This window comes from Rhincodon typus, chromosome 18, assembly GCF_021869965.1.
Source record: "Rhincodon typus isolate 14 chromosome 18, sRhiTyp1.1, whole genome shotgun sequence".
In the NCBI taxonomy this organism is placed as follows: Eukaryota; Metazoa; Chordata; class Chondrichthyes; order Orectolobiformes; family Rhincodontidae; genus Rhincodon; species Rhincodon typus.
This window is the reverse complement of record NC_063349.1, coordinates 36,615,394-36,641,837: the sequence shown is the minus strand read 5'-3', so window position 1 is coordinate 36,641,837 and position 26,444 is coordinate 36,615,394. Positions and strand designations below refer to the sequence as shown.

The 26,444-nt window shown below is 39.0% G+C and overlaps 1 protein-coding gene across 1 annotated transcript in view; it reads right to left on the bottom strand.

The window, feature by feature from the left end:
• Window positions 1–2,841: 2,841 nt before the first annotated feature.
• The window catches only part of wif1 (wnt inhibitory factor 1), a 32,859-nt gene continuing 9,256 nt past the window's right edge, over window positions 2,842–26,444 (bottom strand). Inside the window, exons 3-10 of the mRNA XM_020532939.2 lie at window positions 21,696–21,804; window positions 18,905–19,045; window positions 17,866–17,961; window positions 16,157–16,252; window positions 14,244–14,339; window positions 5,558–5,653; window positions 4,200–4,295; window positions 2,842–3,694 (exon numbers count right to left, since the gene is read on the bottom strand). Coding sequence (XP_020388528.1) covers window positions 3,573–3,694; window positions 4,200–4,295; window positions 5,558–5,653; window positions 14,244–14,339; window positions 16,157–16,252; window positions 17,866–17,961; window positions 18,905–19,045; window positions 21,696–21,804 — 852 coding nt within the window. The 3' untranslated portion in view covers window positions 2,842–3,572. The remainder of the gene's footprint in view (window positions 3,695–4,199; window positions 4,296–5,557; window positions 5,654–14,243; window positions 14,340–16,156; window positions 16,253–17,865; window positions 17,962–18,904; window positions 19,046–21,695; window positions 21,805–26,444) is intronic.

The following is a 26,444-nucleotide window of genomic DNA, read 5'->3' as shown; positions in this document are numbered from 1 at the left end:
TTTGTTAAAGAAGAACACAAAATTTCGGTGGACAGAACAATGTCAGGAGGCATTTGAGAATTTAAAAACAGTGATAACCACCACATCAAATTTCTTGTAATATTTTGATTACAAGCGATGTACGGGTTGGAGCTATGTTGTTACAGGAGGATGATTGTGGAATTGAAAGGGCAATCGGTTATTTTTCAAAGAAACTCAATTTCCACCAGAAAAACATTCAACTGTTGAAAAAGACTTAGTGTTTGGTACTGGCCTTACAACATTTTTATGTTAATGTTGAAAACTATGTATCAGAGACAATTGTGTACACTGATGACAACCGGTTGGCATTTTTGGAAAGATTTAAAGACAAGAACACCAGACAATTTCACTGGGGTCTTATGTTATAAGCACTTAATTTACAGATTGTACATGTGTGTGGTAAAAATGTTATTGCGGCTGCGTTATTGCAGGATTAAAAGAAAAATGTGTATTCAAGATAGAAATAGCAGTGTTCAGTGTTAGATATGTATATAGAATTAGTATGAAATGGGTAACTTCAGATTAATGACCTATGCATCTAGTAATAATGGCATTAAGGTTTAGAAAAAAATGAAGCCATCTTTACATCATGATGTGGAGCTGAAGCAACACAGCAGGCCAGACAGCATCAGAGGAGCAAGAAAGTTGACGTTTTGGGTCAGGACCTTTCTTCAGAAAAATTTTGTGCTCCTCTGATGTTGCCTAACCTGCTGTGTTCCTCCAGCTCCACCCTGTTATCTCTTACTCCAGCATCTGATGGTTGTTTTTTTTCTTAAGGTGGGGGAGGTGTTGCAAAGTTGGGTAGAGTGTTTGTGGATTGGAAGGCAGGATGTTAGGATTTGATATTTGTAAAATGATGGGGTCGGGGGGGGAAGAGTATGCAATTACTTTAAAAGATGGTGTGCTTTTTCTGGGCTTAGAGTTTTAAAATAAATTGTGCAGCTGCACAGAGAGTTCCTGAAATTGAAACATTTGTATCAGGGACTGTGTGGTTAGCAACCCAGGCAGTAGTTTGTTTAGGCAACCTGTTTGAATATCAGCTAATTATTTTAAACAAGGCACTTAGAAACTAAAAGCCAATTACATTTAAAATCTGATTGGTTTTGACAACCTAGGACCACTCCTGGTGTAAGAAATTGTTCGGTCATCAGAGGTATAAATGAAGAGGGCATTTGAAAATCAGAGAGAGAGCAATCGCCATCTGTTACAGTTAACAACCAGCAGCCCCAAGGGAAAAATCACTGCCTTTCTCAGAAAACCACCATCTGACCAAAGGTACAGCGGCACTCTTAGCTAACATTCCTGACAGAAGAATTTGATGGAGAAAGGCGTTCCTGACCGAAGAACAGCAAAGAAGGCACATAACATTCAGGAAGACATATCCTGCCTGTAATCTCGAGAGACTAAGTTTTAAGTTTTTTTTTATTATTTTGGTTTATATAAGTGGGGCTTGTATTTATTGGAACAACATACCATTAGAATTTTGTTTTCTTTGGAAATTGTTAATAGTTAAGGGGGAATTGTTTGGTTTGTTAACGGTTCAGTTAATTTGTTCACTGTTAGAATTAGATAAACAAATTGTTACTTGTTGACTTATAGAGTGAGTGAAAAGATTTCATTTCAGCTAACCACTCCTTTATAACAGATTGAGTGGGGTAACGGACAGGTTATACCACTTTTCACTCTTAACAGATTATGAGGTGAGGTGTGCCTCTCTGGGTGTTTCGGTTTCAGTTAATGGGTGGGGGGTGTCAAACTCCACTTGATAACAGTCACCATGCCTTAAGTGAGGGGAGAGATTGAGGAGGATCCTTCATGGTAATCTCAGCCAGTATGAGAATTGAACCCATGCTGTTGGCATCACTCTGTATCACACAGCAACCATCCAACCAAACGAACTAATCAAACCCCTTAATCAAGTCGGAAAGGACATACTTAGCCTCCAGTATTACTTTCTTCAATGTGTGTCTGCGGCTTTCCCAAACAGACATGTTATCCAAACATTTGGCAGTAAAACGTCTTTCATCAACCTTCAACAGTTAAGTTGCGAAAAATTGTACAACACTGATTTCTACTCATTTTTGTTCAGATTTTCTTCATACATTTAAATATTAAATAACCTGTTGATATACAAAAAATTGCAAATGCTAGAAATCAGAATGATTTGATATACTGTTTCATTTTCAGGAAGTTAAACTTAAAAATAAAAATATATTTAAGTAGTTTGCAAGAAAGAACCAGTAATATTCAAGTATTGAAATCCAGCATTCTTTGCTGTCAGCTTTTTTGAAAATAAAATTAAGATTAGGAAACCTGCAACATGAAGGTTATTACAACATGCCTATTTGAACTTCTAAGGATGGCCAGGCATTCATAAGACATATAACTATTACTTGGAAATAATTTACAAATAATTGGCAACACAATAAATTTTCAATAAAATAGTTGAATGTTCCTACTTGTTGAACATAGACATAACAACCAGTTTATAGCTATGAATATTTTAAATAATCAGTCATACTGCACCCAGACTTTAACACAAGTTCTGAAAGATATGAAGTCTTTATTTTGCTCATATTTATACAGATGCATACAGCAGTTTCTAAATTTGCCTTGTAAATGAAACATTTTGAAAAATGACTTCTAGCTTTTAGATAAAATATGCATAAAATGAAATGTGAAGATAATATTTAGATTAATGTAGATTGCTAATATCAGTACCCTGAAAATGAGAAAGTTACACTTCTCGGTTCTCCAATCGTGCAAGAACCCAATTTTTGTAACTTTGCTTTGGAGCTAGTCAGGTGAAAACATCTAGTGCATTGTCATGTAACAGCTTTATTTAAAAGTTTTGGTGATATATTAGAGTCCACCTTCACTTGCAACCAGTTCCAGAGAAATGTATTTGCAGATGTTCACCAGAAAGCAAAAAAGCCTAGACTGTAGGTTACATTACTTGTAATGAAACCTATCAGGCTACAGAATAGAGTGGAAAAACAGGTCTGTTATCTATTGGAAGGCTTGCAGAACTAGTTAATATTACTCTAGAACTGACTTTAAGTGGCCTTTGATCTCTCGGCAATATCAATGTTGATGTAAATTAAAGATATTTTGAATATTTAATTTGTTCATTATGTATTGTGCACAAATATGTATATACATATTTAAAATATATATACTGGCACCCCTTCTTAGTGCACCAGCTACCTTGGCTTCAATAAGTAATAGATGCTGTGTATAAATAATACCTGTTTGATGTTTATTGCTGCATCAAATGTAGCTATTGTCTAAAAGTTCATTAATTTAAATTCATTAGTGTAAATATTAAAATATTTCAAAAATGTACAGTGATTCTGTTAAAATGCAGAAAATGAAAAGAATATTTTCATTGTTAGAGAGCTTTTGCTCCAATGTTAAGTGTAGTTTTGAAGATAGTATGGCAAAACAGAGGAGTGGTTTTTCCATTACAGACTTTTTTTGAACTTAGTACTCAGTGGGGTTAGTCGAGTCGTAAACTGTACATACAGTAAAAAGGTTTCAGATGTTTTCCTTTACCAAATGTAATTAGTTTCGGCTGGTATGTGACTCTCAACATTCTCCTTAGGTAAAGGCGTATGCTGTCTGTGCTTGAAGCCTGCTGACCTCAGGGTGTTCATTAGGCTGGCTCCATATCCTTCAAAAAAAAATCAGAGAGCTAAAAACAACCAATTGATACATCTCCAGCATCTGCACTATTGATGTGACTTTGAATAGTTGCAATGCAGACCTGGTGAAAGAATAGACTAGGAGTAAAACAGCAAGCGTATAACAGTAAGAATATGTCAACAAAGCTACACTCGACTGATAGGATTTCAAGGATATGTTCTGCATTCAATTTACAGCCTCAATTAGCTACAGCAACTGTGATTTCCATTTAATGATTACTTGATGTTCTATAGAAGTTTGGTTTGTAAGAGAAACCAAATCCGGCATTAAAGCATTAAATTTATTCAGGAGTTGATTTATTGGTTCGATAAGTCTCTATTAAATGGGACAAAGAACCATAATAATTAGTTGAAAGGTATCAGATTACCTGGGATTTAATACATTCTTAAGATCATATACGCTTTCAAGATTATTTGGCAAGAGCGGCTGTGAAATAGGTCAGGGTTTCAACATGCCCTTTCATTCCCACTTACTCTTGTTACAGTGTCTTCCATGCCAGCCTTCCCTGCATTCACATTTGTTGGGCTCAATACAGGATCCATGTGGTCCACAGTCAGGTTCACAAACAGCTGCAAAAAAAACAAAAAGTGTGAAAGTTTAATTCTTCTCAACTATGTTTAAATTTTCTCACACGCAATGAACATAGATAGTAGGAACTGCCGATGCTGGAGAATCTGAGATAACACGGTGTAGAGCTGGATGAACACAGCAGGCCAAGCAGCTTGGATGAACATGCTTGGCCTGCTGTGTTCATCCAGCTCTACACAATAAACATAGTTGGCTTTTAAAGTTGTAGTCAATCTGCATGTAAATATTTGGTAACCCAAATGGGAATGGTTATTTCTTTAATTTAAAAAAAATGTATTCATCTAACTCTTTCTGGCAAGTTTACCTTTTAGGCGGTTATTAAAAGATCAATGTTGTTACCTCACTTGTGTAACCAGCATACCTTAATGTTTTGAAAAGATCAGTGCAGATATTCTGAAATATCATTTGGCACCAAATTATTTTTAAAATAGTTTTTAATATTTTTCCATCATATTTCTTTCTTACCCATTTGATAAAATTTATTCCTTGACATTGTACATTTCTATAAGTGTCCAACAGAAATCTTACTCAGGTGGTCATGATGCATGAGAGCTTTGATAGTATGATGAACATTTAAAGATCTTGTCATTTTGAATAGTGCAGTGCCACCCATTTATTCACATAATTATCAAAAGCAACTAAAGGGACTGAAGCTGATCTTTCAAGTAAATGATGAACTAGCAAAAGGAATCCAGCAGCTCATTTCACATCCTGCCCAATTTTCTTGACCGTTGACTTAAATTCTGCTGATTAGGTATTGCCCAATTGTGTACTTTCAATGAAGATCAATTTCACCCTCAAATTCTTGAAGAACAAGAGTTTCCAATTAAATTCCATTTGAAACCCATGTTCAGTTCATTTCTGAAGTCAAAAGGTGCCCTGATTGCAATCTCCAAGATTTTGTAATGCTGTGATAACAAAGCAATCCAGAAAGAGTCAATTTATAGCATGGCAATTGTAAGAGAATCAAAAGATAAAATAACCAACCAGAGAAATTTAAATTTAGTTTTTATTTACAAAATCTTACATTCTTGAAGGATGATCATGCGTCTTTTAGTCTTCCATACAGGAAGCAATATATAAGTATTGTAACCTACAGTCTAGGCTTTTTTGCTTTCTGGTGAACATCTGCAAATACATTTCTCTGGAATTGGTTGCAAGTGAAGGTGGACTCTAGTATATCACAAAACCTATGAGGAGCTCGAAAAGCAAGAGACAATTTTTCAAGTTGCAAGATACTTACGCTTAGAGCACAAATCACCCTGGTAACCCTTAATGCATTTGCATTTGTTTCTCCCAGTGCATTTCCCTCCATTTCTGCATGGCTGTCGACATTTACCTGTGAGATAGAGAGTAGTTTTTAGCTCTGAAAAATTCATATTTCTAATGATCCAACATACTTCAGTTGCTAATAATAAATATTACAAGGAGGTAGAATTAAGCTCAGTTAAATACAAAATTGTTGAATTAATGGGCTGCAAAATAGGGAACACTAGAATCAGACATTTATTTGACCCAAGTGGCCCAGGACTAAGAAGTTAATAGTGAGTGAATTATAACCTGGTCTGAGAGCTACATCATATCTTCTGTTTGTACTGCATCTGTCTTGGTTAGTTAATGCTGTTACTGTGCGACATCCTGAAAGCATTAGAGGTAACTGCACATTTAACATGGCAGAATGATTATGGGACTTCAGTAGAAGATACAGAATGAGCACCAAACAACAGTAGGAGGAGGTTGGGAAAGGTGGTGGCTGGCATGGTTGTAAATTATATTGATAGGGAGAGAAAGATAAGAGTTTGGGTTGCTGCCGGGAGAGAAAAAGTTGGTGCCTGGGTTGGAGAAGAGAAAGTTGCAAGCTCCCAGCAGGAACAGGACAGTGCAGTGCTAGAAGGATGGTGTTGAGAATTTGGGGACAAGTAGTGAACATTGTGAAGAGATCAGTCAAGAACCAGAGATTAATTAAAATAGACAGACTGACCAGGAATCAGTTGTGTCAGTTCTGGAATCCACATTATTGGATGGCTGAGATTGCACTGGAGATGGTGCAGATGAGATTTACTAGGATGTTGTCTGGTCTGGACAGTTTGTTATGAAGACTTTGGATAGACTACTGCTGTTCTTCTTGAAGCAGAGGACATCAAGTAGGGGACATAGTTGAGAGGCACACACAGAAAGGAACTTTCTCCTTGGTAGAGGGATCAAAGACCAGGGGACATAAATTTAAGGTGAGAGCAAGAGGTTTAGAGGGGATATAACGAAACTATTTTTTTCATCCAGAGGGTGACGGGAACCTGGAACTTATTGCCTGTAAGGGTGATAGTGGCAGAAACCCTCATATCACTTAAGTGGTATTCCGATGCATACATATGATGCCACGGCATACAATGCAATACGCCAAGTGCTGGAAAATGGGATTACAACAGTTAATGCTTGTTTCTGGCAGGTGCAGATGGGCTGAAGGGCATTTTTCTGTGTTATAGACTTCTGATTCTATGACTCTAAGAGATTGTCATACAAAAAGAGAGAGGGGAGTTTGGGGTCAGATAGGCAGACTGAAGGGGACACACAAATAAATGTATGGTGCAATAATTTTAATATAAGTGGTTGCAAAATGTGTTTTAAGATTTCTTGATATGCTCTTAAGATAATTTGCTGTTTTTTATCGTCAATAGGAGCTTTGAGATATTTGATCATTTAAAATCTAACACGTCAAACAAAAGATCACATTCATAGCTGGAACTTAAATGACATTTTGTGATATTAGTGAGAAAGTAGGTGACCACATTCAGATGTGATTTCTTTCCTTTCTATTTTAATGTGCATGGTTAGTAACTGTATAGAATGTCAAGTTTTTTCTTCCCCATTATCTTAGAGTTTCAGCATTGAATTCATTTTAACACTTCAGTGTTTATATATAAATAGTTAACACCTTCTTTAATAATTAATGCAATTGATACAATTATAAAGTTAACAGCTACTTTTCAACTGTCATCAATGTAGAAGTAGCATCTCTGAAATAATTACTGTAGTGTTTGTAACAAGGTCAGCCAGGTGGATATATAGAATGAGTTCCCTGATTGGGATTGGTAATCTGGTCCAATCAGGGAGCCCTGGCTGACAGATATAAACAGGATTGTCAGAGGGTCTGTTCATTCTGAGGTATATTTGAGGGAGCTAGATAGTCTCAAGGACTTTCCATGTGTAAAGAAAGGGTGACTTGATGACAGGATACCGGCATTTGTGGAGTTATTTTGGTCATAATTCAGGAAATGGCAAGGAGGAAAGAACTGAATGAAACCAATATCAGAGAAGTGGTACTGAGTAAATTATTGGAGCTGCAAGTTGACAAGTGCCTGGATCATGAAGGACTTCATTCTGGGATTCTAAAAGAAGCAGCTAGTGTGACAGTTGATGCATTGGCTCTGATTTTCAAAACTTCCGTAGATTTGGGAAAGGTTCCTTAGGATTGTGATATTTCAAAAACAAAAAGGGGAGACAAAACCAGAAACTAAAGACTAGTTAGCTTAACATCTTTCACACAGAAAACTTTAGAAGCTATTAAAGATATTCCAGAAGGACACTTAGTAAAATTTCAAGGTAACCAGTCAGAATCAACATGGTTATGAGAAAGGGAGATCACATTTAACCAATTCATTTCAGTTATTTGAGGAAGTAATGTGTGCTGTGGATGTGGGGTAAAAGTACAGATCTAATGGTACTTAGATTTCCAAAAAGAATTTCATAAGGTGCCACATTAAAGGGAAGGGTTGTGGAAATTAAAGACTCATGGTATAGTGGATAACATATCGGCTTTGATTGGAGGTGCCTAGCTAATAGGAAGCTGACAGTAGGTATAAGTGGATCTTTTCTTTGGTTGGCAAGATATAACAAATGGTGTGGAATGAGGATCTGTGCTGGGGCCTCAACTTCTTACAATTTTATATGAATGATTTAGATTAAGATAAAGTTGCTAAATTTATTGACATCAAGACAGGTAAAATGTAAGCTGTGATGAGGACATAAGCAAACAGTAGATGAACATAGATAGGTTAAGTGAGTGGACAAAAATCTGGCAAGAGGAGTATAATTTGGAAAATGAGCAATTGTCCATTTTATGTTATTTAAATGGAGGGAGATTGCAGAGTGCTGAAATGCAGAGGGATCTGGTTGACCTAGTGTATGAATTACAAAAGGCTAGTGCACAGATTTGGCGAGTAATTAGGAAAGGTAATAGAATGTTTTTGTTGATTGCAAGGGGAATGGAATACAAATGTAGGGGGGTTATGCTTCAGTTTTATAGGACATTTGTGAGACCACATCTTGAGTACTGCATGCAGCAGTCGTTCCCTTAATTAAAAAAAGGTACAAAAGGTGTTGGAAGTAATTTAGCGAAGGTTTACCAGACTAATATCTGGAATGGGCAAGTTATCTTATTGGAAAAGGTTAGACAGGCTAGGCTTATATGTGCTGGACACCCAAACAGTAAGAGACAATTTAATTAAAATGTTTATAAAGATCAGGAGGCTTGACAAGGTAGACAGAAAGGATATTTCCCTTTGCGGGAGACTTTAGAACTAGGTGTCACAGTTTCAAGATATAGGGTCATTTATTTAAGAGAGATAAGGCAATTTTTTCCCCTTTCAGAGGGTCATGAGTCTTTGAAACTCTTCCAGAAAGGGTAACAGAAGTAGAGTCTTTGAATCTTGTTAAAACAGAGATGGACACATTCTTGTGAAGCAAGGAGTGAAAGGTTATCTGGGGGAGCAAGGAATGTGGAAGTTTCAATCAGATCAGCCACAAACATATTAAAAATGGAAGAACAGACTTCAGGGCCAAATGGCCTACTCCTGCTCTGAACTTATGTTCATTTGCACATACAATTATAGGTTTAAGAGAGTAATATTTTAGGTCCGTGTCTTTAAATTTAGTGCAAAATGAACAGGATCATGTGACTTGTGCTGCAGTCTGCCTGACAGCAAGTCTAGGTTAATGAGAGAACAAGGTGCAGAGCTGGATGAACACAGCAGGCCAAGCAGCATCACAGGAGCAGAAAGGCTGACATTTCAGGCCTAGACCCTTCTTCAGAAAATTTTGTTATCTCAGATTCTCCAGCATCTGCAGTTCCTGCTATCTCTGAAGCAAGCCTAGGTTGTTTGATTGTTGAAAGTGAAAGAAGACCCAGATTGTTCAAGGAGCAAAGAGTTTACACTTGGAGACAATGGTGGTATCCTATACACTACAGTGGATAGACTGCTGGTCTTCCAAGGACTAGTAAAGTGTTCAGCATCTCAGGTTGTATGTAGTTGCACTTTAAACTGTCCCATTTAGTTTCAAGAGAATAGTTGCGCTCTCAAGGAGGGTTAATCAGCACTTCTGTCTAGACTTAACCCTTATGTGATGCATGTTGCTACTGAAATGGCTGAGAGGGGAAGGATTTCTATGATATCATTGAAAACTATCAGACACAGGGTTCAGGTGACACACAGCAACTAAATTCCTAAGTCTTTATGGTTCACTGTGCTGTAATAACTGTTAGAGCTTGTGATTCGATTGAAAAGACCAGAGCTCCATGGGAGGTTAAAATAAGGCTGGAAGATTTGCCATGATTTAGTGAGAGGGAGAAGTTGCCAGGAAAACTTTCAGAATGAAAGATAGTTCCAAAGTTGAAAGCTTGAGAACGTAAAAGTTCAGAAATAAACTCAGGAGATGAAAGTAATTTTCGATTACATCCAGAAGAAATGGGAATTCTGAAACTGCATAAAATGCTGGTTATGTCACAACTGGAGTTTTTTTTCCATTCATTTGTGGGATGTGGGCGTCGCTGGCTGGCCAGCATTTCTTGCCCATCCCTAGTTGCCCTTGAGAAGGTGGTGGTGAGCTGCCTTCTTGAACCGCTGCAGTCCACCTATTGTGTGTTGCCATGAGGGAGGGAATTCCAGGATTTTGACCCAGTGACAGTGAGGAATGGCGATATATTTCCAAGTCAGGATGGTGAGTGGCTTGGAGGGAAACTTGGAGGTGATGGTGTTCCCATATATCTGCTGCCCTTGTCCTTCTAGATGGAAGTGGTCGTGGGTTTGGAAGGTGCTGTCTGAGGATCTTTGGTGAATTTCTGCAGTGCATCTTGTAGATAGTACACACTGCTGCTACTGAGCATCAGTGGTGCAGGGGGTCAATACTTTTGTGTGTGGTGCCAATCAAGTGGGCTGCTTTGTTCTGGATGGTGTCAAACTTCTTGAGCGTTGTTGGGGCTGCACTCATCCAAGCAAGTGGGGAGTATTCCATCACATTCCTGACTTGTGCCTTGTAGATGGTGGACGGGCTTTGAGGAGTCAGGAGGTGAGTTACATGCTGCAGTATTCCTAGCTTCTGACCTGCTCTTGGAGTCACTGTGTTTATATGGTGAGTCCAGTTGAGTTTCTGGTCAATGGTAACCCACAGGATGTTGACAGTGGAGGATTCAGTGATGGTAACGCCATTGAATATCAAGGGGTGGTAGTTAGATTGTCTCTTATTGGTGATGATCATAGCCTTGCATTCGTGTGGCAAGAAAGTCACTTGCCACTTGTCAGCCCAAGTCTGGATATTGTCCAGAACTTGTTGCATTTTGACATGGACTGCTCCAGTATCTGAGGAGCCACGAATGGTGCTGAACATTGTGCAATCATTGGCAAACATCCCCACATCTGACCTTATGATGGAGGGAAGGTAATTGATGAAGCAGCTGAAGGTGGTTGGGCCTAGGACACTGCCCTGAGCAACTCCTGCAGAGATGTCCTGGAGCCGAGATGACTGACCTCAAACACCACGTCCATCTTCCCATGTGTCAGGTATGACTCCAACCATGGAGTTTTCACCTGATACCCACTGATTCCAGTTTTGCTAGGGCTCCTTGATGTCACACTTGGTCAAATGCAGCCTTGATGCCAAGGACTGGCACTGTCACCTCACCTCTGGAATTCAGCTCTTTTGTCCATGTTTGAGCCAAGACTGTAATGAGGTCAGGAGCTGAGTGGCCCTGGCAGAACCCAAACTGGGCAGGTGCTGTTTGATAGCACTGTTGATAACACCTTCCATCACTTTACTGATGATCGAGAGGAGACTGATGGGGCAGTAATTGGCTGGTTTGGATTTGTCCTGCTTTTTGTGTACAGGACATACTTGGGCAATTTTCCACATTGCCGGGTAGATACCAGTGTTGTAACTGTATTGGAACAGCTTAGCTAGAGGAGCAGCAAGTTCTGGAGCACAAGTCCTTAGTACTATTACCAGAATGTTATCAGGGCCTGTAGCCTTTGCAGTATCCAGTGTCTCCAACCATTTCTTGATATCACGTGGAGTGAATCAAATTGGCTGAAGACTGGTATCTGTAATGCTGGGGACAACTGGAGGAGGCCGAGATGGATCATCCACTCGGCACTTCTGGCTGAAGACTGCTGCGAATGCTTCAGCCTTATCTTTTGTACTGATGTGCTGGGCTGTTCCATCATTGAGGATGGGGATATTTGTGGAGGATCCTCCTCCAGTGAGTTGTTTAATTGTCCACCACCGTTCACGGCTGGATGTGGCAGGACTGCAGAATTTAGATCTGATCCGTTGGTTGGGGGATAGCTTAGTTCGGCTGTTTGGCGTGCAAGTTGTCCTGTTTGGTGGCTTCACCAGGTTGATACCTCATCTTCAGATAAGCGTGGTGCTGCTCCTGGCATGCCCTCCTGCACTCTTCATTGAACCAGGGTTGATCCCCTGGCTTGATGGTAATGGTTGAGTGGGGGATATGGCAGGCCATGAGGTTACAGATTGTGCTGGAGTCCAATTCTGCTGCTGTTGATGGCCCACAGCGCCTCATGGATACCTAGTCTTGAGTTGCTAGATCTGCGCGAAGTCTGTCCCATTTAGCACGGTGATAGTGCCACACAACACAATGGAGGGTATTCTCAATGTGAAGACGGGACTTTGTCTCCTCAAGGACTGTGCAGTGGTCACTCTTACCGATACGGTCATGGACAGATGCAACTGCAGTAGGCAGATTGGTAAGGATGAGGTCAAGTATGTTTTTCCCTCTTGTTGGTTCCCTCACTATCTGCCGCAGACCCAGTCTAGCAGTTCTGTTCTTTAGGACCCAACCAACTCGATCAGTAGTACTGCTGCTGAGCCACTCTTGGTGTTTGACATTGAAATCCCCCACCCAGAGTACATTTTGTGCCCTTGCCATCCTCAGTGCTTCCTCTAAGTGTTGTTCAACAATAAAGAAATGAAACTGAACGGATCACTAATTCATCAGCTGAGGGAGGACAGTACGTGGTAATCAGCAGGAGGTTACTTTGGCCATGTTTAACCTGAAGTCATGAGACTTCATGGGGTCCGGAGTCAATGTGGAGGACTCCTGGAGAAACACCCTCCCAACTGTATACCACTGTCCTGCCTGTGAGACAGCTCTCCCAATTTGGCACTAACCCCCAGATGTTAGTGGGGAGAACTGTGCAGGGACGACAGGGCTGTTTCTGCTGTTGTCCTTTCTGGTGCCTAGGCCGATGCCAGATGATCCGTTCAGTTTCATTTCTTTGAGACTTCGTAGCGATTGGTCCAACTGAGTAGCTTGCTAGGCCATTTCAGAGGGCAATCAAGAGTCAACCACATTGCTGTGGGTCTGGAGTCACATATAGGCCAGACCAGGTGAGGTTGTCAGATTTCCTTCCCTGACGGACATTAGTGAACCAGATGGGTTTTTCCAGACAATCATTTCATAGTGATCAGTAGATTCTTAATTCCAGACTTTTGTTTTTAATTATTGAATTCAAATTCCACCATCTGCTGTGGTGGGAGTCGAAACCGGGTCCCCAGAACATTAGCTGGATTTGTGGATTAATAGTCTAGCAATAATATCACTAGGCCGTCACCTACCCCATGTGCACTGTTCCATGTGCACTGACTTATTGACACATTTTAGGAAGGACTTGCTTGCACTACAGAGGGTGCAGAAGAGATTTATCAAGATGCTGCCTGGGTTGGAGGGTCTGAGCTAAGGTATATTAAGTTAGGCTAGACTGGTTGGTGTTGTTTTCTTTGGAGCAGTGAAGGTTGGGAGGGACCCGACAGAGGTGTATAACATTATAAAGCTGGCATATAGGATGGATAGTAAGGCACGTTTTCCATTAGTAGATGGGCCAATAACCAAGCAGCATCTTTTTATTAGGCTAAGAAGGAGGTTAAGGAGAACATTTTTTTCCACCCAGAGGCTGGAACTCAGCCTGAAAGGCTGACCGAGTCAGACATTCTTGTTAACATTTAATCAATATTTAGGTATTCGCATGTTCCCGTAATCTCAAGGGCTATGGGTCAAAAGTTGGAAAATGGGATTAGTCTGGTGCAGACATGATGGGCTGTAAATGTTTGAGTCCATGAAATTAATATTTTTTAAAGAGACAGTGAAACATACACCAAAGTGTGTATGTGTTTGGGCTAAAAATAAGAAGGGGGCATTCCATACTGTGATCAAGTCTAAGATGCTTATAAAGACAGTCATTAGTTGACAGTTCTTTTAGTTTCAATAAATGACTGACAATATGAAATATTGTTATGTCATCCTTTGGCTATTTATTAGAAATTAGAATTTCTTTTTTTTAAAGTTGTTGATTTCTACAAAGATCATAACGACAATATAAATTAAGATTTTAAAAATTTGTTTCGTCACATCGACAATAAATGGCCTGCATGCAAAAACTTTGATCTATTTAATCATCTGTTCGCTAACTGGTTCAGTTCAGTTGCAAACTAATTGCGAATAACAGCATCAAGATAAAGCTTAAAGATTGTACAGAATTTGTTCACCATTACAAACAAATCACTTTTGTTGAACACTTACTTCTGACAAATACAAATAATTAAATAAAAACTGATACATGCAAATGTAAAAGGTTGATACTCACTTATTTCACATTGATCCCCTTCATAACCTGGTGGACAAATGCATTTGGCAGGATGGAAGCAGGTTCCACCATTGTAACAGGTTGTGGTGCAGTTTGCTGAAATAAAACAATTTCAATACAAGATACTCAGTATAATTTTCAACAACTATTGCAACACAACGTACTGCCCATAGCATAACCTGAACTAATGTCCTTCTTTAAATGTTCAATCTATGGCTGCATATTTAATACACTCATTTTCTGTGATCCACAAAATAGCTGGAATAAGCCATTCAGCCAACTGATCATAGCATATCTAATTGTGGCTTAACTCTGCTTTCCTGCCTCCTCCTCAATTTCAATGTAGATCTGAAACCTGCCTAGCTCAGTTGTGAATATAGTCTTTCATTCTGAGACGTTGGGTTAAATTTGTTTGAGCTGGTAGGTTGGAAGTTCTCTCTTTCTGCTGGCTATCATATCCTTGAAGTGCATTATATGTTTGTCAATCTTTCTAATTACACATAATCTGGCACCTGATTGTCAGCCTCACTCAAAGCCGTTGTGTGAAATGACATATGTCACATGGACCTGCCAGCCATTTTACTGACATTGGATTTATGGCATATTGAGTAGACTGAGGGGTTTTTTTTTGCTGGATCTGTAGTACAAAGAACATCCCACACTTCTCCATCTGTATTGGATAAAGCTACAATCTGAATAATACAATGATGAAACATGATCAGCATTACATTTTCCTTTTAACAAGCTCCAAAAGGAATGGAGCAACAACTTGGCTTCTCCAATATGCCGATATTTTAATGTTAACTTTCCTTCCTGATTCCAGTCCAGCTACTGACTTTAAATCTCCTCTCCTTGTAGCTATTCTTCTGGGCCTGTTGCCAATGTTAAATCAGTAACATAAGTCTGGCCTGAAATTAAAAGTGGGAAGGAAACTCTTTATTTAAATATCACAGTTCTGCACGAGCTAAGTGACATCTAACAATGGTCAACAGATAATGCAGGGAGATTTTAGAATCATAGAATCCCTACAGTGCACACAGAGGCCAGTCCATTGAGTCTGCACTGACCCTCCAAAGAGCATCTCACCCAGACCCAGACCCTCAGCCCACTTCTGTAATCCCACATTTATCATGGCTAACCCACTAGCCTGGACATTACAGGGCAATTTAGCGTGGCCAGTCCAGCTAATCTACACATTTTTAGACTGTGGAAGGAAACTGGGACACCCAGCAGAAATCCACACAGATACTGGGTGAATTAACCAAATCCATACAGTCACCCAAGGCTGGAATCAAACCCAGGTTCCGGGTGCTGTGAGGCAGCAATGCTAACCACTGAGCTACTGTGATGCGCAACCTGTGGCACAGTAATGTAGTGTTCCACCTCTAAGCCAGATGTTTCAACTTTGTGTCCTGTTCAGGGATTTGATAGCCATGAAAGGTGCACTTATAAAATAACAGGTTGATTATCAATTTGCAAATGCTTTCAATCAATAAATGGCAAGTAGTAGGAGCAAGAATCTGGTCAGCCAGAACCACTGTCATAGCTGCTATGCAAAAGACTCATCAACTTAAAAGATTTGATGGGCAGTTTCTTGACATTAGATGTACTCTGTAGCAAACATTCTGCTCACTCTGAAAGACCATCAGAAGAAGATAACAACGCATTTTCAACCATTAGCAAAACTATCTAATGAACAAATAGCCCTTCTTGTAATTGTTCACTAGACTGTGGTTTGTGGGGAGTCCAAGTCATCTCAGAGTTATATCTTGTTTAATTATTGTGTTCAGTGATCACAGAGCCAGACTGTTCCATTTCTGCACACATCCCTCACCATGATAAAGACAAACATTCACCAAACATATCTGAATGAAAGAAAAGGAAACAGTTTCTCAGCCAGGTTCTTCTTTTACCTTTATCACAATTTATACCAAAATATCCCGGAGGGCAGATGCACAATCCTGGACTGATGCAGAGACCTCCATTCAAACATCTGGGGACACACAGAGCTAACATGAAACAAAAGGAAAATTTGAAAGATTTTCTTTTAAGAAATGCACTGATTCTCAAGATAGCATGTCTTAGAAACATTTCATTGAGATTATTAATAATCTCAAAGAATGCACTTGAAAAGACATACACTCTTCTTCCCTTATATTGTTTGCACCTCCATTACTAACAATTCAATGAGGCCAGGAAGTAGGCTAGAGTATCCTGAAGTCTTTTAAAATATGAGGGTATATTTACCCAGAGTGTAATGCCTTTCCAAAGAAAAAGTGAAAAACGTTCTTGGTTGACTCCACATACTGAGGTGGAGTGAATGGTGGGCTCAGTCCCAATATAATTGCTGGGCTTACTGGCTGATGCATTTTCAGAACCATTCTGTACATCTTATCTTACATTTTAAAAGCAAAACTGGCAGGGACTGATTTATACCCAGAGTATAGTTCAGGGGTTTAAAACAAAAGAGGCAGAGGCATGGAATGTCAGCTCCCTTCCTCTTTAACCTTACTGCAGGATTTCAGGGAGCCTTCTCCACAAACAGAAATTCAGCAGACCCCTGCAAAAAATACATATTCCATGTGAATGAGATGATATACTCAGCTTCCCTTGTTAGCCTTTGCTGACATAGCTGGCTGGGTACCACAGGATTGAGGTCCCTGACATACATGCACAATCCCTCAAAAGCAGCCGTGGAACTTGAGGGGTCTGTGACTTCATCTCATTCACCACCACCATGTCCTGTGAGCAGGCAGGCCTGTGGAGATGGTAGGAAATCAAGGGGCTAAACAGGAACACTGCTTGGGGATGTGGCAGGGGTTGGGCAACGTATGTGGTTTAAAGGAAGGAGAATTCAAATGACAGCACAGGCCAAGTAAAGATGAACAGATTATCTGGGCAATTTTTATAAGATAATGGTGGTCAATTAAAATACCAATGGAAACATTTTCACATTTTAATTCAAAACTTATGCAGCTTTAACTTTTGCATATTCTGTTACTTTTCTAATAGTGAATATATATTTCAGTAAAAGAGAACACATGTCAAAGTATGGTAAACTGTACGATAAAGTCAACTGCAATGATTGTTCTGAGAAGATGCATTTGGTTAGGTCATTTGTGCCATCAAAATATGCATAATCATGAGGCTCACTTTATTTAATTAAAGTAATGCATTCTTTTCGTTAAGGCACAGGTGAGCTTGAAATATTATGCATTTCCAAAATAACACATTAATTTAGCTTACAAAGCAACTCAAATAGTTTTAGTTTAAGTTAATTTATTTTTCATTCCTAAATTATTCTCGCTGTGTTTTAATATTTTTGCTCTAGGTTTGCTGCACCACATTCCTGACAAGAGACTAGACAAATACAGCTCTGTGACTGGCTGCGAGAAAGTGTGTGAAAGGCTCCAGGTGATTTGCCTGCCAACTTTCCTTCTTTTCCCTGGGTAGTTTAAAGCAACAACTTCAGAAAAAGGCACAGTGTCTCGTTGAACAGAAAGCAGTGCATCAGTTATAAAACTGACCAATCTTTGTTGCACATATAAAACTTTGTTTGTCTGAATGAATTGGATTTAAAAATGTTAAAACAGAAATCCACAGACTATCATATCATTATTACCTTTCTCACAATGAGGTCCATAGAATCCATCAGGGCATTCACAGAACTGTCTGTCAGTACAGTAACCTCCATTGCGACAGCCCCCTGGACATTTAGCTTTGCACAAAAAAAAGTTCCTGTAAATCTTCAATAACCAATGCGTTCATAATGTTACCTTATTCACATGATTCATAAGGGATGGTATACATTACAATTAGAGTTAAGTAGTTTGCCCTTTATCAGTTAATGTAAGCACAGGTTCAGTGCAGTTGCTTTTCTTTTTAAATTGCAATCAGCTAAGGTACCTTGCTACCTATGCTGACTGGTTCCATAATTGGATTGGGGGAGGGGTTCCAACAAATTTCTGATTTTGCTCACATCTCAAAAGGTTCAATCTTAAAATTTGCGTTTATAGTCTTTTAATGTTAATCTTTCTAGTCAGTCTTTTTTAAGTGTAGGCAAGAGCAAGATGGAATCTTACCCTTATAATCTCGTACTATAAAGGGTAAAACTGATCATCCAAAGAACAACTTGGAGACCAACACTATATTACTGGGCTATAATACTGGGCCTCAATCTGCTTTCTGAAAGGAAAACTCTGTTTCATTTACTTGAGTACTCTGTCCTCCTCCTCATAACAGCAGGTAAACATCATAGCAGGAAAGCAGTGAGATGAGATGTGGGTAAATGACTGGGTTTAATTTAAATTTCCTCCACTGAGTTTTCACCTGATTAGAAAAGTTAATCAAGACTGATTTTTCAATAAGAACCAGCAAATTGATTACAGATTCAAATTAGAGTCCTGAAGGATGAGTTTATCAAAATTAGACAATAGATGAAACATAGGTAGATTGATGCCTATTTAGCAATGCTCATGGCTCACCCAGTTTAAAGTTTTCGGCCCCTATAGTGAGTGTTTATTTTATGTTTCATAATCTCACTAGAAACTTGAATTTATTAACAGCATGAATCTGAATCAGAAAGGAATTAATATTACAAAATTTTCATGATTCAGATAACTTATATGAATGAAATATATTAGCAGAACGATTTGGCTTACCTCTTTGACAAGTTTTGAAGAATATTGCATTATGAGGTGTTTGAAGAACAACATTCCCTTCCACATCCATAATGACCACTGTGACCTCAAAAGCTGCTACCCCATCCTGGCTGCCAAGGCAAGGAAATCCAATCTGCACAACTAAAAATGTCAAAACAGCTTATAGCAAAACTCAAAATTACTGAGCCACCCCTTTTCCTTATCTGCATTTACATATTTGACAAATTTCCAAATGTTAAAAAGAGGGAATATTGAAGGAAAGTAACCTGATTGGGGCACTTGTCTCTTTTTAATTATAACACATGTAAAAATAACATACAAATGCGCCTCCTGTAATTTTTATGGGGTTCTTCCTCTTTTCCCTTCTTTGTCCATTCTGCAGATGTCACTGACAGGATGTGTTCCAGAATGATTCTACAGGAAATAGTGGCAAGTGTAACTTCAGACTGGTTTGAGATAGGTTCTCCCAATCCCATGAATCTGAGCCAATCTCCCAGGGAAGCTTGTGGTAGAAAATACAGGCCCAGACTCAACGTTGTCCAAGCACAGTGTGCCCAGTCAATGAGAACCAAAGCTCCCCCAGAATTGGGCATCAACATCCATCTACATCTTACGTGCCTCCACAAACAGTTCGCTTGTGAGAAAAATGCATTCAAACAAGTTGTAGCAAGAGGGTTGGAAATGACAGTTGTTGATAGGAGAGGACTGAATGGGAGGTTGAGGAGTTGAGGGGAGCTTTAAGAGGTACAGTTCCTTCCCAATCTGTAGAAGGCTGTTTCTTTAAATGGAACCAGCAATCTCCTGTGTGCAGACTCAGAGGTTGATGAATTTGCTGAGTTGCTCATTGAAAATACATTTTGTTGAGGCATCTTTCAACAGGTGCTCGCCCTCATTAACATACTTAAGGAGAAAAACATACATTTTAGGCATCCACCAGTCAAATCACTGAGAGAGTAGACCACTAAAAGAGGTGGAAGTGAGAATCTGGCTTGACAATAATACAAAGTGAAACATTAGGACAGATCAGTTTGGAGAAGGGTCAGGTGAGTGGAGAACATCAGAAACTGGGCAGAAGGGAGATGACTGCAGTATGCAGTATTGCAGTGAGCTGAAAGAGATGCCTACATCCTGGACTCCTGAGAGGTGTCCAGTTTACTATTGAGTCATGACCTACTGTGCAACAATCAGTTTCTATATGTGGTTTTCATCAGCAAGGTCACAACTGCATTCTAGCTAAAGAAACTTCAAGCTATTACAAACAAAAAAAAACAATGATTTCAGGTAATTTTAAATGCAAAGTACTCATTTGAGATTTTTCATCTTTAACTATTCTTTCCATTGAAAACATTGAGAAAAACACCTTACCTAATTATTGAACTAAGCTCAACATTACCAAACATTCGCATACTGTATTTTACTGGACCTTAAATTCCGGCTGTATTTTAACTTTGAGATTTCTAACTTTCTAAATCAGTGTTTTCTTTCAGACAATGTGGCCTTTGATTTTTCTTTTGACAGAATTCCAGCTCAGAGGATAAAACACAGGGGTTCTGTAACTTTAGTACACAACAACACTGTTCAGTAAGTTCAGTTCTACAGTCCAAACTGTACAAGATCATGTGAATTTCTTCAACCCAGTAAAAAAGGGATCATTATAGTCGATTTTTTAGCTGTAACATGACAGATCAGTAAACTTCACTATTGCGATAAGAAATAGAACATTAATCAAAAACTTGAAGTTTTACCATTTAAAATTGATTGGACCTCAGGTGGTTTCATAAAGTTAGGAAAATTGATAAAGACAAATTCATCCTGAACTATTTAAACCATGCAAGCTATACATCATTGAAGTTTCTTTTCAACGTTTTTTTCAGTTCACGGAGTATAAAAATATCTAATAAAAGTTGGAAAGTACTGCCAGGGTCAAGTGCTTCATGAGATCTTGGAAGAATTCAAGCACAGAAATATTTCATTACAGATTCTCCCCCACCGCACCCCTTAATGGTGCCGACTAATACAGAAAACCAATGACCTGTAAATTATAATAGTCTAATAATCGATGACTCATCAGCTATTGTTTAACTGCAATAATAATGAAACATAAGTTATGAAGCAAACATTACACCAACCAGTTGATTTCTGTGTGAGTAACTTGCAGCTTAAGTGCCAGGAAGAGTTGCAACACTGTTTGCACGCAGCACATGGAGTGTTTAAAGATAAAATGCACATATAACATCTTGCACCAATCTGTGCGTGAGTGTCTAACATTGGGCGCTGGCAGGCAATTGGAACATTTGCGTGCAGAGAAGCATCACAATCAAGTTTTATCTTGTCTTCATATGCACAACTCAGCATGGATCATCATATAGTCATACAGAACTGAGAGACTTGTTTTCTCTCGCTCTTTTCTAGTGATGCTGGGCCTCAGCTGCTGCCCAGGCTAACACCATATGACTCAGTACAGACCAGGATATCAAAGCATAAACACCTCCAGTCTGGTGTCTCAATGCCATGCCAACAATGTGTTTACCCTCTGACATTGTGGAAGGGAAAAAAAATCAGATTTTTAATCTGAACATTTAAATCTACTTATAGTCAAGTCTGCTTTGTTACGTTGTTAAAATTTTCACAACCTTATCTATTTTAAGGCACGAAAAAGCTGTTTTGTTTACATTGCTTTTCAAACCTGATACTTTTCAGTACAAGTAAAGCAGGCAGGTTATAACATGCAGACATTTACAAACATGCCTTGAAATACAGAAAAGAAGTAAGGAACACATGATTTACTGACCTGTGGCCTTGTGAGAGATTGTTGCCCGTAATGGAATGTTTACTGTTGGATCTCCCATAACGTCTTTATCCAATGACCGAAGGGATCGAAATTCATAAAAATACAAAGCCTGTAATGATGGTTTAGAGAATAAATACGGTTTCCAATGGTTCGTTTTTATGTGAACTAACATAACACATCTCTTTCAAAACTCTACAGATGAGCTCTTCACTTATTTCTCAAGTCTGAAAGGGTCATAACTGAGAAGGTTAGCATAGTTCAAAACATGCCCAGATGGTATAAATTCAAATCCTGAATGTTACCCCTTTTTCTTTTGGATAATTAATGTTGTGATTATTAATATGAATGTGACTTAAAAGAACAACAAAGCTGTGCTTCCAGTTGGTTTACTGTTCCAGGTTGAAGCCTCACTGTTCCTCTCAGCCTGGGTGATGGAAAATTAGAATTAGGTTTTATTAGAATTAGGTTTTATTAGAATTAGAGTCATAGAATTACACAGCATGGAGACAGACACTTCAGGCCACCCTGTCCATCCCGAGCAGATATTGTAAACTGATCTAGACCCATTTGTCAGCATTTGGCCCATATCCCTACAAACTCTTTCTATTCATGTACCCATCCAGATGCCTTTTAAATGCGGTAATTGTACCTGCCTCCACCACTTCCTCTGGCAGTTTGTTTCACACACACACCACCCTCTGTGTGAAAAAGTTGCTCCTCAGGTCCCCTTTAAATCTTCCCCTTTCACCTTAAACCTAGTTTTGGACACGCCTACCCGGGGAAAAAGACCTTACTTATTTACACACTGAGGAAGGGTCACCAGACCCGAAACATTAACTCTGTTTTTTCCTTCACAGATGCTGCCAGACCTGCTGAGCTTTTCCAGCAACTTTGGTTTTGTTCCTGATTTACAGCATCCGCCGTTCTTTTGGTTTTTACCTTATTTGTTTACCATATCCATGCCCCTCATGATTTTATAAGCCTCTATAAGGTCACCCCTCAACCTCCAAAGCTCCAGGGAAAAAAGCCCCAGCCTATTCAACCTCTCCCTATCGCACAAACCCTCCAATCTCGGTAACATTGTTGTAAATCTTTTCTGAACTATTTCAAGTTTAACAACATCTTTCCTACAGCAGGGAGACCAGAATTGAACGCAGTATTCTAAAAGTGGCCTGACCTATGTCCTGTACAGGCACAACATGACCTCCCAACTCCTGTATTGGGCAATGCATTGAGTAAAGGCAGGCATACCAAACACCTTTTTCACCACAATAGAGAGATGTTCCAGGGAACAGTTCCCTAACATTTCAGATAAAGGGCAGGATGCTGCCTTCAATGACTTTATGAGATCGACTTGTTCTGTACTAATGGCCTGTTTGCCATCTATGATCTACTGGATATAGGAAAGAAAAAAAATTTATAGATTTAGCGAAGATCAAAAGTAAAAATTGAAACTAAGTTTTATGAACGCACAATGCTTTAAAAGACTAGTTATTTAATCCAGTGTTTTCAGCGGGAAACTTATAAGATCACAAAGCATGATGCTACGATTCTTACTCTTATCAATGTGAGGCTTATTGTATTTGAATATAGCTTCATCAGTTGGGGTTTGTAGTTAGTTCTTGTCTCCAAGCTAAAACTGGAATTCAAACCCCACCTCAGGATTTGAGCACACTTTAGGCTGGCATTTCAATATAGTCCTGACAGGTTGCTTCGCAGCTGAAATTGTTTGTAATGCAGAGGCATTGCCTTGTGTACTTAAGTACAGGAGTACAGTGAAAAGTATATAAAGTTGCCACTCACTGGTGCCATCTTAGGTACAAAAAGCCAATTTTAAAAAAAAAACAACCATCTAAAGATACAAAAACCTGAATTTAAAAAAAAAGCCAAGAAGGGGGAAGTGTCCAGATCTAAAAGTTTTATCTCCATGAGGTAACCTTATCTCTACAAGTCACGTGGGCCTCCCTCCCCAAAGTCTCATGTCTCAGTGCCGCTGCAGGCCATCAGAAGTCGTTCAGTCAGGCTATGGAGGTGGCAAGAAAATACACCAGTTGCCTTCTAATTTGCCATTTCAGCCGGAGTTCACAAATTTATATATTTGAAAGACAACATAAAACAGGCACCACATTTCACCTAAAATTGTGTAGCTTACAAACAAACATTCATTGTATTGGTAAGGTTCTAGATGGTACTCGCCAATGATAATGCATTCCTACAAGACCCAACACTTTCAACAGCAGAGGAAAACCTGGTGTAAAGAAAATAAATATTTAAAGAAATTCAAAATTGACACTTGGATTCAAACACCAGAAATCCAATTCAGCTCGGTACAGGATTTTTTTGGTTACATGCTTTTCTGCAAATAAAGTTTCAAAATATAACAATTCCCATTTGGGTTATAAAACTTCTAATCAATATGATGAAAATAGAACAGGAAAGATTAAAATAAACATGAGGTTACAGTTATTTATTTTTAATATATGATTCACTTACAGATCTGGATCTATTGCTCTCTCACAAGAATTGTTTAACAAACTCAAACAAAAGAATCAAACTATTCCTTAAGAAGTAGTTGGGGAGAGAAGACATATGATTTGTGATAGCAAAATATGAGGTGGCACAGTGATTTGCACTGTTACCTCACAGTGCCAGGGACCCAGGTGACCGTCTGTGGAGTTTGCACATTCTCCCGGTATCTGCATGGGTTTCTTCCAGGTGCTCCAGTTTCCTCCCACCATCCGAAGATGTGCAGGTTAGGTGGATTAACTACAGTAACTGTGGGTTTATAGGGATAGGGTGGGATGCTTTTCAGAGGGCTGGTGTAGACTAAGTGGGCTGGATAGCCTCTATCTGCACTGTAAGGATTCTATAATTGTACGAAAATGAAGTCATGTATTGTATGATACAAACTTATTCAGTCCAAGCTCAATACTTCCATCATGAATTAGCGCAGAAGATTTATGATACTGCGTCTTCATACTTCTGCTAAATATATAATTATAAATGAGAAATTCTGCATTATGGCTGTGGAAGGTATATTTCAAACCTTAACTATCTTTTGAAAAGCATTATTTCCCATGTTTAAATTCCATATATATATATGGATGTAATTACAATTACTTCAAAACTGATGTCTCAGGGAAGAAACATTAAATAGCAATGCTTTTGAAAGTTGAACATTTAATGAGTATCTATTTCACAAATCAGATAACTATATGTTTTCTAGTAACATTTGGAATAATCAGATGACAACAGCCACCCTGAAGCATTTATAGGTAGCAAACACTAATTAAGGATCAGGTGAAATAATCTGTTGCACAGCATCCAAATTTTATTTGCAAAGTAATTTGAATCCGAACGTAACCACTGACCAATAATCAATCCTGGGTACCTCTATTACATAACTTTTTGTAGTTATGCAAACACTCAGTGGATCACAATATTCAATTTTAAAATTGACTGCAACGGCCAAAACTAGGCTTTGGCTTTTGAAGAAAAGAACCAAAGGAAATTCTGTCAACATGTACCAAGCAGTGACAGTTACATCAGTTGATAATCCTACAAAATGACCGATTTTCACGTTAAATCTGTTAATGGTAACAGCAGAATGCATCAATTGATATGAAGTATTACCCTGAATTGTTCTGTGCTGCCACATACTGGCCATACTGAATACTGCACCCTGACTCCCTCATTCATTCTCTCACTTGGCAGGTTGTCTATCCACTCCTCAGTCCTCCAAATGAAGAGGAGACTGGGCACCTCTTCTTCCCATCACCACATTCCTTCCAGACCCCCTCAACCCCATCAAAGAAAAAATAAAATTGATGGCTGATAAGCCTTTCCATTACCGCTCTTTTCCTTCCGGAAACACAAATTAATGCTCTATGCTAAAGAGGTTTACATTAACAAGAATTTGGGGCGAATGGGGAGAGAGGTTTCTACATACCTGCCACACCATCTAAGAAATCTGAAACTCATCCTTACACCTCACCATTTCACACAGATGATTTTGGGGCTTGGTATGAGGTTTTAGGTCAATGAAGCTCTGTTGATATATGGGGCAAATTGGGACTGGTCTTCAGTTTCATCAGTGATATAGGACCAGAGGTTTTGATTTACAAGGACAGAGATAGAAACACATACAAGCATAAGACTAGCACAGATATCACAGGTACATGAAACAATGAAATAGACATGTGTAGCCAGGAACAGAAGTTCAAAACGGACCAAGTGAAATTAGACTGTCAGGGATTGAAAAACAGGCAGAGTAACAGAAGTTGAAAGAAACACAGATGATGGATAAAGAGATTATCAGCACAATTACAGTTCACATTTATAGAACAATTTTTTTAAAAAATGTATTATCCAGCCCTAGATGTCCTTGTAGAGATAAAATCAGTCCCGTGTAGGTCAGACCAGGTATAGTGACATTGGAGAGTCAGTTTTTATGTTGATCTAGCAGCTTTCTTCTGTACCAATGTAGGAATGTCCAGATGCATTGCACTGAATGTCATCAAGTTACTGTGGTGGGATTTGAACTCAATCACAGAATTGCAAAGGAAATGGAGACAATGTTTGCAGGACAGACCAAGGGGCTGAGTCTGACAGATTTGGGCAGAAATAAAAATAGACGTACAAACAGGAAACTGCAAAAGAAGAAAGGTGTGGCATAAAGGAAATGAAACAAAATGTGCACCAAGCAGACAGATAGAAAATAAGAGATAGTAGGAACTGCCGATGCTGGAG